The 19,733-nt window shown below is 40.4% G+C and overlaps 2 protein-coding genes across 4 annotated transcripts in view; both read right to left on the bottom strand.

The window, feature by feature from the left end:
* The window catches only part of LOC104594791 (transcription factor GTE1), a 38,574-nt gene extending 34,338 nt beyond the window's left edge, over positions 1-4,236 (bottom strand). The window contains exon 1 of one of the 3 annotated variants that reach the window (XM_010255263.3): positions 3,969-4,236. The gene's annotated coding sequence lies outside the window, so the exon portion shown is untranslated. The remainder of the gene's footprint in view (positions 1-3,968) is intronic. The other 2 variants (XM_088897210.1, XM_010255264.3) reach the window with 2 other exon arrangements.
* A 3,469-nt stretch (positions 4,237-7,705) lies between these two features.
* On the bottom strand, positions 7,706-15,202 carry LPPGAMMA (Phosphatidic acid phosphatase (PAP2) family protein). The gene is made up of 2 exons (XM_010255259.3): positions 14,393-15,202; positions 7,706-7,959 (listed from the first exon to the last, which is right to left on the bottom strand). The coding sequence occupies exon 1, from the start codon at positions 15,083-15,085 to the stop codon at positions 14,411-14,413; it is 675 nt and encodes a 224-aa protein (XP_010253561.1). The 5' UTR covers positions 15,086-15,202; the 3' UTR covers positions 7,706-7,959; positions 14,393-14,410.
* Between the last annotated feature and the right edge of the window lie 4,531 nt (positions 15,203-19,733).

Genomic DNA, 19,733 nt, shown 5'->3' with positions numbered 1-19,733 from the left:
AAAAAATAAAAGAAATCCAAGTCCTTTAATAACAAATAATTCAGGAGCTCCAAGGAGTAGATGATTTAACCTAAAAAAATTTTGTTGTTTAAAAAAAAAAAACAAAATTTAAAATTCCTCTTTTGTTGTTAACTCCTCTTGTTGAAAGTAACTTATTAGATTTTCAAAAAAAATCCAACATTACTATCATTATATTTTGTAATAAAATAAAATTTATTAAAAGAGAAAAGAAAATACAAGAAAGGCAATTTGAAGTCGCCTGAAAGAAGACAAAAAACTTTCACCCACCACAAAACAAAACCCAAACCCTCAACCCAATTATGCCACAAGTCCACAACCAAAATTGAGAACAACATCCAGAACCAAACCGCTATCCAGACAAACACAATACAAAAATTAAAAATCTGCCCATCCATTCCCACCAAACAAACTGTCTACCTAAAATTACAAGATTTCAAATACCCAGACTAAACCAGAACGGCATAACCCAACAACAAAAACACTAAAATCCTCAATCTCAATTACTTAGTTGCTCCAGTGATTTGAACTTCTACATATTTGCTCCTCTTGCAAGGCTTCTTAACTTGCTTCACCTTCTTACTAGGCCCAACACCAAATAAGCCTCCTTTCAATCTAGCAAAAACTTTTGAAACCTGAACATTTCAAAGGTTTTTTACTACTAAATTGTCTTACTGCATTAGGAATCTTCTCATTAACCAGTGTGTCCTTAGAGCAAGTCGTGATCCTTTCTAGCTCTAAGACCGCATTTTTCTCAAAAGCCTGTTCTGCAACTGCCACACCTTCCTCTTCAACCATATCCCCGCCATGCTGAGAACTATTTAAGGGCCCATAAATTAATAATAGTTGGCAGTGAGCAGAGTGGAATGGTGGAAAAGGATTCATGTAGCCAACCCTACATAATTGAGATAGGCTTCGTGAGTTAAGTTGCTCCTTACAGATGCATAGGGTCACAGTAACAGATAAACTTAACCTTAAAAAAACCTTATGACAGTTACATGGAGTCAGTTACATGAATCCTGTTTCGCCATTGTACTCTATCAAGGGTCATAATGATAGATAATGATGACAGTGAGGATAATAATGAGGAAGATGGTGACAACAAAGAATCTGATGAAGAAGATGTTTTAGTTGATGAAACTCATGTTATTGAAGGATCTATTGACTCAGAAACTTTGTTGAATACAGTGGTGGAATCCAGCAAATCTCTGGGTCTGTTCATTTTAGGAGGGAAGAAATTTACTAAGAGAACTTTTAAAAAATTGGAAGAGAAATGTGGGATGCCCATGAATAAGAATTTGGAAAAAAAGTCTGCCAGAGGAAAAATAAATTGGAAAATGAGGCGGATGGTTCTAAATTCAGAGTTGAGGAGGCTCAAGATATTTCAACCTGCAACTCATCACCTGTTTGGTCAAATGGCCTTTTCTGCATGTTACAAAACCATCTTAATCTACTTTTCCTCATTATACCATCTATTGGAGCTACTTCTAAGTTCCTCAAAATAAGTTCATTTCAAATCCTGCCCTTGCTAGTTCTCCCACTCATCCATCTCAACGTTCACATTTCTTCATATAAGCACAAAAAAGAACTATACAAAAGTCATAAAAAAATGTTCATAAAGAAAAAGGTTAAGAATGGTTTAGCAAGCCAGAGAAACATTTAAAATAATATCATCATTAAATATTGGTGCATAAGGATCCAATTTTTGCATTTTCACATTGTATCTTCATATTAAACATTACAAAACTTTATTGGCTTAAACATATTTCACAATTATTTTCTTTAAAAATAAGAGAATAAATCAGCTTTTTCATCAATAACTGAAAAGGTTTACTAATGAAAAGAAACAAGACTGCCTTTTTTAGATAAAAAGAATGGTTCTAAAACCGAATATCAACCATCAAGCTGAGAAATAATTCAGGAAGAGTTTCTTAATATATCATGCAAAAGAACAAATAATCCTGAACATGCAAAATAGAAAAATCTGAGCAGCTAATTGTGGCTGGCTCTCTTGTTGTACTGAGTTATTTGCTGATTCAATAAAATTATTACTTTACCTTTCAAAGAAAATAGAAAAATTTTGAAATATAATGATAATTAATTTCTTAAATTGTCTACAGAGTTTGATATGGAATTTCCTCTTAGTTTTTCTCTTTAACCTTTTTCCACTCCTGCAGCCTTTCCCCATTCTACCACTGACCTTGTTCCTAACTTTTCCCTGATTTCACTTTCTCCCCCCTAGTTTTTCCTCATAATTTCCAAAAGAATCTTTGTTCTTTATCATTTTGTATGCAACCCTTCTCCAGGAACCCCATAGCAACAGTATACATTTTACCAAAATATAGATGATCCTTTGTTAGGCAAATTTCTAAAAATCCAATTTGCCTCCTATATTAATTCAAATTATTTGAAAAGAAATCCTTCCTTGATGAATCCAGCCATCAAATTATCTCCTGGTGTCCTAGTAGTGCATTTGCTCTATATATGCATCTGATTTCTTTGACCATTGCAGCTCTCCTGCATTTGAAATTTAAAGCAGTATCTTAAATACACTGAGAAAACATTCAAAGTTTGTTGATTTTTTTTCTTTTTTTTTCAACGCTAAAATCTGTTTGCTTGCATCTGGTTCCTTGAATTACACCATTATGTTTCAAACGGATGAACCACTAAGGTGTTATAGATGGGAAAGAAAAAAGAGACCATAAAGTGCATTAGGACCATTCTTACTTTTGGGAACTGAGAGATCTAATAAGACCAAAAAATACTTGGCACCCAAATAGCAATTGATAAAAATTCCCTATAAATACTGGGTAAATTAGTCAGGCAGATGTTCTACTCAGATCATTAGACTCAAAGGGGCCTAATGCACTAATTGGTTAGAATAAAGATCTGCAATATTTTGCACAAGACAAAAAGTACATATCCTTGTAGTATTGTAGTGACTGTTTGTGAGATAGTATGGTAAAATGCTAATAAGCAAGTAGTCCACACTCTCATAAACATTATGATCATCAAATACAATCCATAAATCATATAAGATAGCGGTAACTCATTAACATTACAAGTTCAACCTAGAAAAGAAAGCAGAAATAGGAAAAAAAACAATTTTTATGCTCAAGTATCCTTATGATAGGTAAAAGAAATATCATGGAAGAGTTCTTTTGTGGTTGCAACAATAAGAAATATAAAGAAAATGTTGTACTACCCAAATTTTTGGGTATTATTGACAGGCCTAAATTGCTGGGTTCTCGTATCAACCTCTACCAGTACTTGCAGTATAATCTTTGGTCATATGCACTGTGCCTTGTTAAAACAAATCAACTCAGCTAACATAACATAGCAATATTAACTGATATTATTCATAGAATGCAAGATAACCAAACATATGAGAGAAATAATGGAGATGCAGTAAAAGGTGGACAGACAGAAGGATGGAAGTCATGAAGCTGAAAGAACAAAAATAAATAAATATATAATTCCAGACTTTCCAAAAACTACAAGGAAAATAACAAAATAGGTTGCTATTTTTTCAGGCCATAATGCAACTACATATGAGCCATCTCCAAAGCAGAAAACAACAGAAGGAAACCAAAATAAGGATTGTTACCATTAAAGTGATTCAGTTCTTAAACAACCATACAAAGGAAATTGAAACCCGTGATTTTAACCACAACGAAATAATCCAATAACAGAAATTTTGCTTAGTTCTTGCTTATTTTTGTTTTTCCTATATCTTCTTGGTTAGGTCTTGATTTTTACAAAGGATCTAAGCACTTATTGGCTCTTGAATGCATTTACACGGTATGATACTGGATTTCATTAGATATACAGAGAGGCAGCCACAAATCATGAACCTGTATGAAAGGTTCTTTTTCGCAAATTTAAACAAACTCCCACCGAGACCACCAAGACCAAACAAACTACAAGACTTCAAACAAATCAAATCATACCTTTGTGTTGCAAGTATGAGAGTCTGCACTTGAAAATGGTGCCTTTGTAATCCGGTCTGCTGCAGCGGAAAAACAGGGGAGGGTGGTAAAAATGTGTGTGTGAGAGAGAGAGAGAGAAATCGGCGGTGACTTAACTCGCCGCAGTTTCAGTTCGGTTCGGTTCTTCACTTCAGCCGTTCAGCGGCCCAAGTAGGGACTGACGAGACGAGGTAGAGAGGGTTGAAAAGTAGGAATCAGGCAAAGAGAAGGGTTTGAAGGAGGGAGTTTTGTGTCATTTTCGTTTTTTTCTTGTTGTGACCAGCGGGAATATGGGATTTCGATTCGTTGGGGTGGGTCGGGAATGGTGGGGATTGCCATTCCGCGTTCCGCCCGGAATAGGAATCCGATTCCGCCAATCAAACGGCTGTTCATTCCGATTTCGATCTAGGACCCTTATTCCTTCGAACCAAACAGACCTTAGGGGTGTCAATTGGACTGGATTTTGGTCCAATCCGATCCAGTCCAATGTGAATCCATTATAAATGGACCAAGTCCAATCTAATCCAATGAATGTCTTTGATCAATTTAGACTGGTCCAATTCAATATATGGACTGTCCAATCAGTGCAATTTCATTTTTGATTTACATTGGTTTCAGCCCAAACCTGGTCCATTGACACATATATTCTTATCTTATATCAATGGACCAAATATTAGCTTAATCCAACCCAATTCAATATAAATTTGTTACGGGCAGACTAGGTCCAATTCAATCTAATAACTATTTTAGACCGGATTGGTCCAATCCAATATGTCTTATTGGCCCGTCCAATCTATCCAATTTTATTTTAGACCGGATAGCATCCAATCCAAAACCGGTCCATTGACACCCTTAAACCATAAAATAGCGTTAACTTCAATAAAAACCCTAAGGCTGAGTTTAGAAGGAATACAAATGCAAATATGTAGAATGCAAAACCTTATATATTGTATGTATATACACTTTACATATTTGCATTTATACTCCTTCCAAACTCAGCCTAAACTATAAGGGAGTGCCACTTTACTACCTAAACTATCAAAAGTTTCGGATGCCCTATCAGCCTTTACAAGTTAAACGTTGTTAACAGCAAAGGTGAAATGACCATATTAACCTATTAGCATGTTTCAAAGTATCGATACAATACGCCCAATACGGGGTGTATTGGATCGTATCTTTTGATCCAAAAAGCTTGTTTCCAGGTGTTTTGGACACCCATTTTTTAATAATAAAAAACATGCTAAAAGCTCTCCAAAAAACCAAAATTTGAAAAAAAAAAACTAAAAGAAAATAAAGTTCCGGCCGTTTCTAAGTATCGATTTTGAACCTTGCCTATTAGTTTAAAATATGTGGCGAGGCTGCGTTTCGCAGGGCTTCAAATAAGCCCTTCTAGCATTTATTGTATTTTAGAAGCCAAAACCCATAAAGCACAACACCCCCAAAAACGCTTGGTAAAAAAGCAATAAACGGGTTTTTTTTTATAGAAAAGCCCGTTAGAAACGACAATCTTTAGGCAGCTTTTTGCTTCTTGCATTTTTAACAAGTGCTTAACATGATTTTTCTTCTGTTTTTTGCCCATTTAAACTAAAAAATATAAAAACTATCCCATTTAAACTAATTTCACTTTGGTCCCAACGCGTCAATCAAATACCTAAACTTCTAAAACATGCAAATTTAGTACAAACCTCTTAATCACCATTAAGTGGCATGTGAAAGGCGCAAATGCCTTTCGGGTGTCATCTAATTCTCTTTACCAACCACCCTAATTTGTTTTGGTTCAACCTTGATTCTTGAGGAAGACGAAGATAACAGTGTCGAAGGGTAATTTTTGATATTTTTAAAAGTTTTAAGTCACATATATCATCAAGTGATAGAAATAACTGATGGACCACTAACGACAGGGACTAAACTGACATGTTTTGAAAATTTAGGTATTGGATTGGCATGTTTTGAAGTTCGGGGACCCAAATGAGACTAAACCCAAAGGCCCCATCTTTGTCCCATTCTTCCCTTCTATTATCAACCCTTCAACCTACAGTGGCAACAAATTAGAACCAGGTATGATATTCCACTATTTTTTTCTTCTTTTTTGTTATATTTCTTGAATCAAAGGTGATTCTGACCATTCCATCTCACATGTTTTTCATTTTTCTTATTCTCAATCGTTGTATTATTGAATCAAAAGCATCTTGTACTAGACTCTTGTGAATACCATGTATTAATCCCTTTTTTTGGTAATCTCCACGTATTAGACCATTGTTTCTTTTTTTTTATTTAAGAAATATGGATGTTATATTGTGGAGGGTAAGATTGTCTTTTATCTCAGCAAATGTTCATTTTGAACCAAGCAACATTCTCAAATAGGTGCTTTTTTCATTAAAAAGGCAGACTAAAAAACACCTTACCAAGCGGTTTTAAAGTATTTTTTTCTATAATTGCTTTTGGCTCAGTTTGGAAGGAGTACAAAAACAAATTTGTAGAGTGCAAAACTTTGTATTTTGTATTATTTTGTATGTATTTGCACTGACATATTTGTATTTATACTCTTTCCAAAAGGAGCTTTTAAAGCAGCTTGTTCGGAGACAAGAAGCCCTACTAAACACAGCATAAGAGAAAATAACTATTGGAAAAAAAAAAGACAAAAAAAACACTTCTCATCATGAATCCAGATCTTCCCTTCATAGGGCGCTCCGCACATCAAGAATATCTCCCATTTATATGTTGTCAATATTCAAAATATACAGCTGTAACGTGACCAAAAGTACACTATGCAATCCGCCACCATCAAATCAAATAAAATACTTCTGATCGCATTACAAGTAGACCTGTTTATGGCTCGGCTTTGCCTCTATAACAACAAAATACATTCAAGCTTGAACCCGAATCCACCTTAACCAACAGACCTAGATCTTGACTTCTTGAGCCCAACCTTAACCAACAGACCTAGATCTTGAGCCCAAGATCCACCCTCACATAAAGCCCAAAGCCTAGCCAAGAAACTAAAAATAAAAATTTGTACTCAAAACCCCTAAATATTGAAAAATCTCACTATCACTTTAGTTATATAAAATATTATCGGGTCAGGTTTGGGCTCGAGTCAGGGAATCCAACCTGTCTAACCAACCAACTCGTCAATGACCCGTTCAGAGAAAGTTAAATGGGTTGCCTTCAACCCAAATCTGTCTTTACCCAACCCAACCCATTAATTTTTAAAAATTAAAACATAAAAAATGACAGAAAACAATAAAAGAAATTGCATAACAATACAGATCATAGAAAACAACAAACGCAAAAAATAAATAAATAAATAAAACTAACAAAAATTACTATAAAATAAAACAACAAATCCCAGCTGAACATCAAAAGCATTAATTATAGGAGATTAAAAAAAGAAAATACAAACGTTTTCTGATGCAGAAGAACGGTTCCATTTGACTTTTATCATTTTCACAAAGATGCTTAGATGCAGGATAAAATGAGGGATTGAGGATACCCTCATGATAACCACAACAAGATGCCCTCCCTTCAATCACCATGTGTCCCATGTCTAATAAGATGAAATAAATTTTAGCCATCTGATCTGTGAATTATATTTGGAATTCTAACCATTACATGGATATCAAACTTGCCAATCAAATAAGGCTTTAAAAAGAACGGATTGGCCAATCAGGATTTATGTAGCCGAAAACATATATTTGCCATAAGAGCATGGATGATGATGATGATAAAGAAATAATTATAATTATTAATTAGAATTTAAGTATAAAATGCATAAAATGAGCCTACGATGGTTGGAGTCTTGTACGAATATATATAATAACATAAAAATATACCGGCAAGTGTCTCGGTACAGATAATTCCTTGAAACAGTAGATTTTTTTCCGCTACTCATTGTCATTCTGCACCTTCCGAAAGTACAGACGTTTAATGAAATGGTAACATGAATTCCCAACTCTTGACCACGGTAAGGTACCTGACAATGAAAAAAAAAAGCAATTCTTCATATCATTCGTCATGGTGTAGTTATCTCGAAATAGTATAGTTCCCAGGAAAGAAGAAGCCCTTTTCAAGTTCTTCATCCCTGAAATAACGACTTTCAGGAAGGAATACTTTATAAGCCCCCATCATAATATATTTTCCAGTAAAGATCAACTACTTTATAAATACTCCCTCATTCCTTGGTGCAGATCGCAAAGGACAGGACCTCTATTTGTATACCCCACTCCACCAAAAGCCAAAACCAGCATAGCAACGGCCAAAACCATAAAAAATCACAACAGATAAATTACCAGCAAGGCACGGGAACTTCTTTACATTTTTTTCTTTTGTTGTTGTTTTGCTCACAAACAACAAGACTTCAACCCCTTACAATAAGCTCAATTGACGAAATTGTGATGTTTGGGATTTGATTTAGTGGGAGCTAGTTGGTCTTATGAATATACTCTCCAAAAATAAGCTTATTAAAAGAAGCACATGAGAGACAAGCAAAACATAAGTACTGCACAAATACAAAAACCCAGAATTTATGATCAACAAAAATTGCACCAATTAGCTTGTCTACAAATAATGATAGAAACAAAAATAATAGCCGAACATCAAAGATGAATAAGAATAGTAGAAGCAGAATCCAACCTCCAACAATAATAAGAGTAGATTCATAGCCTCAAGAGCCTGCTTAAAAGAAAAAGATGATTTATGCAACTTGCACATAGATGGCCAGTAGGGATGAATGAACCCCAGTAACTGCTAATGCATTAAACACTTTTGACATATGATATAGCCATGAAGAGAAGAAACTTTAACATCAAGGGTGTTCATGACCTCATGACAGATTTTCATTAGTAAACACCCTTTTCTTCACATTGGTGAACTTTAATTTGTGGTTCTGGAACCATAACCCCCCCCCCCCAATTTTCTGAACACTGAACCCAAGTATTCTTGACCAGATAAACAATCTTCACTGAGCTAAACATGATATCATTATTCCTCTATTATGATATCTTTCCATTTTTCACAACTTTGGATGGGCTACAATTGACTTCAACCCAATATAACCCAGCCTAACTTTCACCCCTACTTGTGCACCATTGTTCATATGTAAACAATTTTGACTATATATGGTCCTTTTTGTTTTATTCACATTTATCAATAAAAGGGCATTTTTGCCATTCATATTTCCAACTTTTAATTTCATATTAATAGCCCATAGTTTCTTTGTTAAGCAAATATATTCCTAGGTATGTTAGAAATTTTGAGATATGCTTTCACCTAATACAAATATCCTAAAATGGTTCCTAGCCATAGGACTATCAAGAGGGCTTCGATAGTCCGGAAAGACCGGCACATTATGCTTGCCTTACAGGGTGATGACTCTCAAGTCACTTGTGTAGAGACACTAAAGCAATATGTGGGTGCTTGTTAGACAACAGATTCACTGAACATGACACATAACAGAATAGTTACATGGGGTCACTAGTTAATAACTGTTTCTAACATTCCACTCATACAAATAATCCCCAGATCCGAGGCATAATGGATATCTTGTGTATGGGGCAAGGTTTTAAATATCGATACAATTTGATAGCCGATTGGGGCATATCAGCTTGTATCGTTGGGTTATGTTTTTTTTTATTTTCTTTTAAACCAGTTCAACGAGTCGGTTTAAGGCTCATCTACCCCTGAACCAGGTCAGACCCCGAAGCAACTGTTGTAGGGGCATATCAGGGGATCACTGATGCAATACGTATTGGCTGATACGCCCTGATACGTTACAAACTTTTAATCCTTGGTATGGGGCATTATAGTTTGATGGTGCAAATACTTATGCCCTTACCAAGGGATTTAAGCATGCACATATCAGTTGTAATGCATGGAGGTATGTGAATGCATAACATGAAATCTATCACTCTCCATGAGGAGAGAATGTCTTGCGGCTGAAGTTGATAAAACTTAGGAGATCCTTGGCCCAATGTTTTAAAAGTGCAAGACGCAAAAAAAAAGGCAAAAAATTCAAAAAAAATGCAAAATATTAAAAATACTAGACACAATTATATAAACTTAAATTTTAAAATAAATGTTTTAAAAAATCCTATTATTTCAAATTAAAACACATAAACATAACATGTAAAACATATTTAAAATGAAAACTTAAAAACAAAATCAAACAAACCATATAAAACATATTCAAGCACGTAAACTCTTAACCTCTTTATTTTTTTCCCAATTGCATTACTTAAATGGCTAATGTGATGTTAAGCATTATGCATTCCTGATTCTACAAGCTGCCTTCGAACCAAGCCCTAGAGGGAGTGAGATGTGAATCAGTCCTCTAAAACTGATATAGACTTGGTAAAAATTAGAGTGAAAAGAAGAAGAAAAGTAGAGAACAGCAGAACAAAGGAAGAAGATGGAGAAAAGAAGAGGAAGAAGAAGAAGAGTTCAAATATCTCTTCCCTCCCTTCTCTAATCCTTTTGTTAAACTTCAATCGTTAGGTTAATTACAAATATGCCCTTAAGTGGGCGGCCAGCTAGGCAGTCACATAAAGAGAACTTACAAAAAGAAATAACAGGCCCATAAAGATAGGCCCATTAGCTAACAAATAAATAAATAACATACTACAAGAAAAGATACTAGGGCCCATTCGGCCCAGTCTCTCTACAAGAAGTTAATTAATGAGTTAGGGGCAGTTTCGTTCATAGTCAGAATCAGAATTGGAATCAGATTGGAATCTGAATGGTCTATTCCTCCCACCTGTTTGCTTCAGATGGGAATTGAAATCGGAATCAGAATCAGTTAGAATGGATTCTCATACCCAAGGGAGGGGAGAGAGAATGGCCATTCCCTCAAACGGGGGAATGCCATTTAGGGATGAAACTTGGACAGGCCCAACCCAAGCCCAAACCGACCCGGCCTAAAATTTTACATGGGTTGGGCTTGGACCTAGCCCTTGGGTAGCACAAGCCCAGCCTGACCTTGTCCCAACCTGAGGGCCAAACCCGACCTGACTATACGCGTTCATACATGCATATATAAAATTATAGATGTGTATTTACATATATACATACATGTGTAATTTTAGAGTGGGTTCACTAACCAACCTGAGTGCATCAAATTACAATGTGGGTTGGGAAGATCAGGCATGACCTCAGGCTCAGGCCTTAGGCCCAAATCTTACGGTTGGGCCTGAGTTGACCATAAACTCAACCCAGCCCGTCTGACTTGCACCCCTAATGCCATTCCACCAGGAATGGCAATAGGATTCCGATTTTGCCCAACCAAACGGTTGGATTCCAATTTCAATTCTAGACCCCTATTCCTGCAAACCAAATAGAAATAGACCCTTAATTTTAGAAGTTGGTGAGAGAGAACAATGGCATGTCAATCACATAAAGCCAATTTTGAATTTGAATAAATAAGTTAATAAGAGCTAATGACATGAAATAAGGTACAAAAGTTCATACAAATAAAATAATAAAGCATTGTCTGACACTCATAGTATTGGTCTGTATTGAATCTGTATCAACTGATGCAGACTGATGTTGAGAACATATCAGCCAATACTGTGGATACGAGTAAAATGGAGTGGAGTTTTGGCCATTCTACCCATGCCCTGTGCCAGTAACCTCAAAAACCAATACATTTCAACCTATACATATAGATAGTTTGAACTTTGCTTTACAACGTTTCCCTCATTCAGATCCCAATTTACAGTGAAATTCATGGATGAGGAAGATAGGGAAGGAAGCAAGCAAAATCAAGCTTAGTCTTAGAGCAAGGATTTGAATCCATCCATCATCTAGTGCCACTACTTCTTGGCAGCTTATATACGGTTAAATGGTTCATCAAATGCCTAAAGAATAATGATGGTAGGATAACATAAAGGATATGATAGCAGGTTGAGGGAAACACATTATCGAGTTATATCTTTAGGACCTGTTAGCATGGAATGGTGCAAACCTGATGAGACTGATTGTCAGAACTCAAGCTTGTATCTGAAAGTAAGACCTTAGAAGAGAATGGAGATTACAAACTACAATGATAGATAGCTGCTAGCCAGCACACTAGAGACATTGTCTATGCTCCAGAGTAGCCTATGGAGCAGAAAGGTCAACAGTGAACTCCCATATGGGCCCACCAGTGGCAAAGCTATCTGAGGTGACTTATGGAATCACACACAAGTAAGGAAGTATAGAAACAACATATAACTGACAAACGGAAATGATGCTGATCTTACAAGAGAGGATGGACGGATAACAACTTTACACCTGCAGCAAAAGTGATCTGACCAAACATCATGAAAGATGAAACTCAAGCATATGGTGAAAAGAATGAGTAAAAGAGGAAGGTCCTGCCAGAGTGAAAACAGAACCTTCAAAGAATGGTGTATCTATGCATATAAACATGGGGGTCCATGCAGTGGCATCCATTAGGTCGAACATATCTAGACACACTTAGGCGGGTGAAGCTCAAAGCATTTAGGGAAGTATCTTCAACAGTTGGGACAAACCCAAACACCTTACCATGGAGTTCAATAGTTCCATCCATAATAGCACTTGTGCTGTGGACAGCATCTATGAGAAAATGTCTTGTAATGGATCAACTGGTAAGAACAAGAATAACCAGACAGTACTCCCTATTTGTGTGCCTGTCTGAGAGAATAACCTATTACTCATTTTTAACATCTATGCAGTTAAATGCTGTTCCTTGGCTCAATCATGTTGTTAGCAATTTAAAAGAGTTAGAATACCTGGATACCTGTTTGAATACTTCAAACTTTAGTGAAAATTCTGTATTTGACACCCTGTCCAACTCTGCCCTTGCCATAACCCAGAAACATAGTTAAGAACTAATCAGAATAGGATATCATGTTGAGCACATTCTTACATGCAGAGCTGTTGACATGGGTAAGAGAAATGCACAACTGTTTTTGGCAATATGGATGACTTACAAGCAGTGCTCTGAGGGCTTAAAATGGCAAGGGAGGCAGATTACAGAATTTGATAATTGAAGGGGATTCAGGTGATTATAACTTGTAAACTGCCTGAAAGAAGATATGGTAGGCCCATGACAATATAGACATCAGATTAAGACCTTTTTCATTGATGAGCTAACATATTCATTTAAAAAAAATGGAAAAAAAAAAAACAAGATCCCTGATCTGTCCAAAAAGACAGTAGGAACAAATACAACAAAAACAGATTACCAGCTGACATAAAACAAATATTTGGTTTATACCAATCCGGGATCTGAAGTATGGAAAATTTGCCATACAAATGGCAAATTTGTACATTATATGTCTTTCTGGTATAAATAGCTTAATACAATACTTGTTCTTTACCTTTTGAAAACGGGGTTCAAGTGTAGAAAATAAGCAGACTACAGGTAAGCTTACAACATTAAGCAAATATATCAGATAAACAAATTCGTTTTTGTGCCAGGGAGATCAATCACAAAAGCTATCTTTTTATTGAGATCAAGGTTCAAAATATCGATACACATTTTGGTCCTTTTTTTTTTCGCAACCGGTTCGGGAGGGGGGGGGGCAGTTTAGGTCTCCTCTACCCCCTGAACCAGTCAGACGTCCGATACACCCACTGTAGGGGCGTATCGGAGGGGTCCCGGAACGATACGTGTCGATACTTTGAACCTTGATTGAGATGATTGATATAAAAGTTTAAGGAGAAGAAGAGAGATATTGAAATGATGTTAAAAAAAGAATATGCCACAGTTCCCATAAAGAAAATATGATGGGTTTTAGTACAGAAAAGAATACCAACAAGGTATGTGGACCTAATTATGGACATACATGAGAGTGCAACAACCAATGTTGGAACCCACGGGAAAGAAATCAAAGTTTCCAGTTATGTTGGGACCCCACCAAGGTTCAGCACTAGCCCTTGTGTATTTACACTATGGATAAATTGACTAAACATACTGATGAGGAGGTCGTGTATGTTGTTTGCTAATGAGTAATGACACGGTATTAATTGATAAAACTAGAGGGATTAAATGCGATGTTGGATTTATGGATAATTTCCTTAGAAACAAATGGTTTTAAAATAACCAGAACAGAAGCAGAATATATGCAGTATGGCTTAAATAATAGAGTATAAATTAGGGTAAACTTAATTGGAGACTAAGAGATATCTCTTTTGATCAGCGAAACTAAGAGATATCTTTTGCCTTAGTGGTGATTCCTCATCAGTGGCAAAGCATCGGCCAAAATAAACCTTGCATGTTTCATTCATCCAATCTTAAAAGAAGTGTGTAGTTTGTTAAAAATAAATAAATAAGCTTACTACAATAATCCTGATGCTAGATAGCACTTATATAAGAATGACAATCATGGGGAAAATGAAGAAGGTAAGTGGAGAGCTAGAACAAACATAAACAGAGTAAAGCTTACCAGCATGGTTGAGATTTTTTAATCTGTTGCACACTTGCAGGCCAATTTCTCCCGAGCGGCTCTTGCGTTGTCATACTCAAACTTCAACACATCTGGTATGTGTGAAGAATCCTTGATATAAAGCATCCTCCCAATTGTACTCTCTTCAATTGCCGGAAAATAGCATATAAGCATAGAATTGACAACCCAAAACCACAAGGCCCCCAGAGCAATACCAAGCGTGGCACCGGCAAAGACCTGTGCGACAGTGTGGTACCCCAAGTAAACCCTAGAATACATAGTGAGTAAGGCCACAGACCAAGGTATAAACCCCACAGTGAACTTCTTCCTCACGCCGGCGAGCCCAATTCCTTTGTACATGAGAAGAGTGTAGTAGACTGCGAAGAAGAACATGTACTGAGAGTGACTGGAGGGCCAGCCGTGGGAATCGCACATCTCGAGTAGCATGCATGTCTCGGGCCGAGACTGCTGAACCGATTTTTTAATGACTTCGTTGATAAACTGAGATATGAGGAGGCCAAGGGCAAAGAAAATGCCCTGAAGCTCTCGACGAAAAACAAAATGAGAAATGAAACCACCAAGGCTGATGAAGACAGGGATCAAAGAAACCCATGCAAGGAAGTGACCCAATCGGTCGCCCTTTTGGTAGCGAACGTGTGTGAGAGTCACAGCTTTGAGTAGAGGAGTTGTCATACTGCCGGATCTCTGATCATAAAAAAGATGGACCTGGTTTCCGGTGTCCTTTCAGAATGCAGAGAAATTCACTCGGTTGTCGCATAAAGGAAGCGTGGCGTGTCTCTCTGTTCGCAAAGAGGGTAAATTACAGATTGTCACCCTGCACTTCAGAGGTAGTGACACAGCCCTCCCCTCCGAACTCATTCTTTGCGTAAAAAGACCTATCGTTAACTTGTTCCGATACTCTGCACCTCTGTCTTAACGGTTTTGACGACAAAGAGAAATTTACTAACATATCTGATATCTGATGATGCTCAATCCGGCCGGTCTTACCTGTCAACGACCTTGCCTCTGAGCTGAGTAGCGGGGAACCTGAAACGGAGGGGATGAGGAAGCTCCGGGGAGAACCCGGTGTAAAGGCTCCGAAGCTTAAGTTAGAATCCTTCAAAGGCAAGATAAAACCAGATAGCGCAAAGTTTGCATACCTCCTCTTTGGGGGAGTGGAGAGCCTTTTATAACCACCTCGCGCACTTACTCCTAGACTTCTGTCAGGTCGGAAATGATTACTTCCGTGCTTCTGCCAGTTCGGGCGTCGTTGCCTCTGTTGGGGCAGAACCGTCACTCCTCTTTTTGTCGGAGCCGTCTTTGTAATTAGAGATGGCGATGGCAGGTGACGGTGGCAGGTGGCCGTTGAAGTGCGGCCGTCAAGCGTCAGATCCCAAGTCAGTCAGGTGCGCCGCCCCTGGATACGGACTCCTTCGTTGTCAGGCACGGTGTGGTTCGTCCAGTTCAATGCTCTGGAGGTGAAGTGCCTGGAGCGGTGCGCGAGGCGAAGTCTTGAATTCGGATAGGGGGGTGTCCCGAACTGTCATGAGACGGGCCAGTTCGGGTTTCTGCTTTGTCTGACGGGGCCAAAAGGAGAGTTCAGGCTTCCCGTAGGGAGTTCGAGCTCTAAGTAGGGAGTTCGGGCTCTAAGTAGGGAGTTCAGGCTCCTCGTAGGGAGTTCGAGCTCTAAGTAGGGAGCTCGGGCCCCTTGTAGGGAGTTCGGGCTCCTCTTAGGGAGTCGCTCCTCGAGGGGAGTTCGGGCTCCTCTTTTAGGGAGTTCGGACCGCTGGTCTCTCCCCTTTGGTGTTTTGTACCCTCGGTACGTTGTTTTAAGTGCCAAACTACTTGTTTTTTGCCACATGGCGCGATTTGCTTGGTCGGGCCAAATCTTCCTTCATCAATTGCCCCCCACTCCTCGTGCTAAGGGTCTTGCCCTGGCGCGAGGAGTTTGCAAGGTGTCAGGTAGATTTGCCCTGCACTTTGAATCTTGGTTCTGCCGGCGCGAGGTGCGTTGTCAAGGCTCCTTGGGATTCTTCAAGCGTCCATTAGGCGGGAAACGCGCCGGCCTGCCTAAACGCTGATAGATGTGGTGGCGCGTGCTTTATTTCGAATTTTCAAAAAAGCGCACCACTTGGGGGGCGCAATAGCGAGCGTCTTTTCAAATTTGAAAAAGACGTGCCGCTGCCATTTTTACTGAAGAGACGTGTGCTGGCATTCCGTCAGTTTCGAAAGATGTGCGTCGGCGCTCTGTCAGTTTCAGAAAGACGTGCACCAATCACGTCTCGGTCTCGGGGGACGTGCGGTCAGTGCAGTTGTGGGCCATCGGATTGGCTTTGATCTAAGTCGTTGCCTTTCGGTCACTGTGGGTATAAATAGCGGGGGGGACCCCAGTTGTTGTCACTTCAGTATTTCTCTCGAGCTCGCGTCTGAGTTTCTGATCGCATCCAGTTCGCGTTCAGGTTTTTTTCAGTTTGCCCTCAAGGTCTTCCGCTCGTCCGAGCTTCTGTGGTCTACTGCCTTTGTCCGGGTGAGTACTTTCCTGGATCCCATCTTACTCCCCGATGTCTGGCTGGGATGGCTCAGATAGTCTTTTCAACGGGTCTGATGCAGGTTCTACGAACCGAGTTGCATCCCCCGATAGCCCTAGCGAGCCGGAGGTAGAGCTCGAGGAAGAGTTCGAGCTCATAGGCCGAGGCGCTTTGGGTAGTTTGGCGTCCACCTCTCGTTGGGGTCAGATGTTAGACAAGTTCGGTCCTTCGACCATGACGCCCGAGGGGCTCCAATCCCTCATTTCCTACTATAACTTGCCCGGGGAGTACGCTTATTTCATACCTTCGGGTAGCTTTCCTTGGGAACACGGTCCTGATGAGATCACGATATTCCGGGAGCAGCTCGCCGCAGGGCTGCGATTGCCTTTCCATCCCCTCTTTGTCGAAGTCTTGAACCACTTCGGCGTGATGGTCGGCCAGCTTCACTCGAATTCCATTCGAAACTTGGTGGGGACAATCTCCTTATTTTGCGAAGAGAGCTTTCCGTTGGACTTGGAGATTTTTTCTTCAATCTTGATGCTTAAGAAGCAAGCAAGTTCCCTCCCCGGGCGTAGGCGGGCTTACTACCTGTCTCCTCGCCCGGGTTTTAAGCTTTTACATGAGCTCCCCAACAAGGTGCCAGCATGGAAGCGGGACTATTTCGGGGTGCGAAGTGTGCTGGGGTGGCCGTTTCAAACCGGGTGGGGAATGGCTGCTCCTGACTCCGGGGTCACGCTTGACAAAGAGACGGCGAAGGGCCTCCGGCAATGGAAGCGGCTTGGGCTGAAGTGTCAACAGTATCTGATGGAGGCCAAGCTCATTGCGGTCGGCCTGAGTTCGGATAGGTTCTTCACTTAGAGATTCTTATCTTGCTGTCTTTCTTGCTTTTACTGATGGCGAACTTCTTTTCGCAGGTGCGATGGATTCTCGGGGGACCCGGGGTGGGCACTTGTTTCAAGGCATGAAGAGGAGAAAGCGGGTTGCCAAGCGAACTCGTGCCGAGATGCCCCGGGATGCGGAGCCCGAGGTGCCGGACTATCAGCCAGAAGATCTGCCCAGGGAGCCCAAGATGGTCCCTCCAATGCAGGAGCCGGCAGGGGGCCCTTATGCTGAGACTACATACACAGGGGCTCCTACATACTCCGGTGCTCCTGCTTACTCCGGGTCTGCTCATACGCGAGCTGGGCCCTCGGGCTCGGGGGCCCCGGGGGATTTCAGGAGTGTGTTATCGCCGACCCATGCTCTTCAAAAGAGTAAGGAGGCTATTTTTCCCGAGGAGGTCGCGGCGTGGACTGATCTCCCTCTGCACCAAGTGGCCTGCCGTGCCGTTACCCATGCCATGGTGGTAAGTGTTCTCCCTTCTTTAGAGCTCTTCGGTTTTTTGTTTTGCTGGTTCTTTTGATCACTCGGTCCCTTTTGGTAGGTGAATTCTTCTATTCACGTCTTGGCAGCTCAGGTGGAGAGGAGCTCGAGGCAAGCGCGAGCTGCCGAAGAGGCTCGTCGCGCTGCCGAGGAGGCTGCTCGTGCTGCCGAAGAGACTGCTCGTTTTCCACGGATCAAGCAGGCGAGGTCTCAAAGAGATGCTGAGGCCATGGGAGTGGTGGTGAAGCACATGGCGGATTTGAAGCTGGATCTGCAGCATCAGGTCGAGTATCTTCAGGAGGACATCAGGGAGAGGACGCAGATCTTTTCTCAAGGTATCGAAGATGCCAAGAAGAAGGCCGTCGATGAGTACATTGCTTCACCGGGCTTTGAGGATCTGATGGTGGATTCATATAGGAGGGGTTTTAAACTAAGCCGGTGGATGATCCGAAATACGTACCCCGAGCTCGATGTTAGTGTCATATCTACTTCGCGCATAACTCAGTAGATGGCCAATGCTGCCAACGCCAAGCCAGACTCCAAGGGAGAGGCGGGGCCTTCGGGTATTGTTGAAGTGCCTTCTGATAACGAAGAAATAGCTCCGGGCTTGTAAATTTTTTTTTTTATGTACTACCTTACTTTTGGAATGGAATGACTTTTACTTAAGTGTTGGTTGTTCTTTCTCCCGAACTGAGCATATTTGGCGAACTGATCATATGTTCGATCTGTTTCCTGTCCGGGCTACCGCACTCGCGCGGCCTGTTTTGGTGGTGACTTTATCCACCTTGCTTGGCGGTCTATAGGTAGTATCGCCTTAGGTTGACAATGTTCCATGCTCGGGGTACTTGCTTTCCCTCTAAGGTTTCGAGCTCGTATGCCCCCCCGAGTTCTTTCTTTACTTTGTAGGGTCCTTCCCAATTTGGTCCGAGTTTTCCTATGCCGGGCTCGGGTACCATGATCTTACGGAGAACCAGGTCGCCGACGCGGAAGCTCCTCTTCTTTACTCTGGCGTTATAGTACCGAGCTACCTTTTGCTGGTAGGCCGCAGTTCGGATGTGCGCGAGGTCTCTCACCTCGTCCAGTAGGTCGAGGTTGGTGCGTAACTCGTCTTCGTTTGTCTGCTCGTCGTATGCTTCTAGTCGCAGCGTAGGTACTTCGATTTCCGCCGGGATTACCGCTTCGGTGTCGTCGGTGAGGTTAAAAGGGGTCTCTCCTGTGGCGGTTTTTTCTATGGTTCCGTGGGCCCATAGAACACTTGGTAGCTCGTCCGCCCACAACCCTTTAGCTCGGTCTAGTCGTGCTTTCAGTCCGCGGAGGATGGCTCTATTCATTACTTCTATTTGACCGTTTGCCTGCGGGTGTGCGACCGACATGAAGTTCTGACTAATTTCCATACTTTGGCACCATTCTTGGAACTTGATATCCTCGAACTGTTTGCCGTTGTCGGAGAT

This window comes from Nelumbo nucifera, chromosome 2 (assembly GCF_055504915.1).
Source record: "Nelumbo nucifera cultivar China Antique chromosome 2, China Antique-T2T, whole genome shotgun sequence".
Lineage (NCBI taxonomy): Eukaryota > Viridiplantae > Streptophyta > Magnoliopsida > Proteales > Nelumbonaceae > Nelumbo > Nelumbo nucifera.
This window is presented reverse-complemented; position numbering and strand designations above follow the sequence as displayed.

What these genes read in the sequence shown, in the direction of transcription:
- LPPGAMMA (XM_010255259.3), bottom strand. Translation starts at nt 15,085, where the DNA reads ATGACAACTCCTCTACTCAAAGCTGTGACTCTCACACACGTTCGCTAC.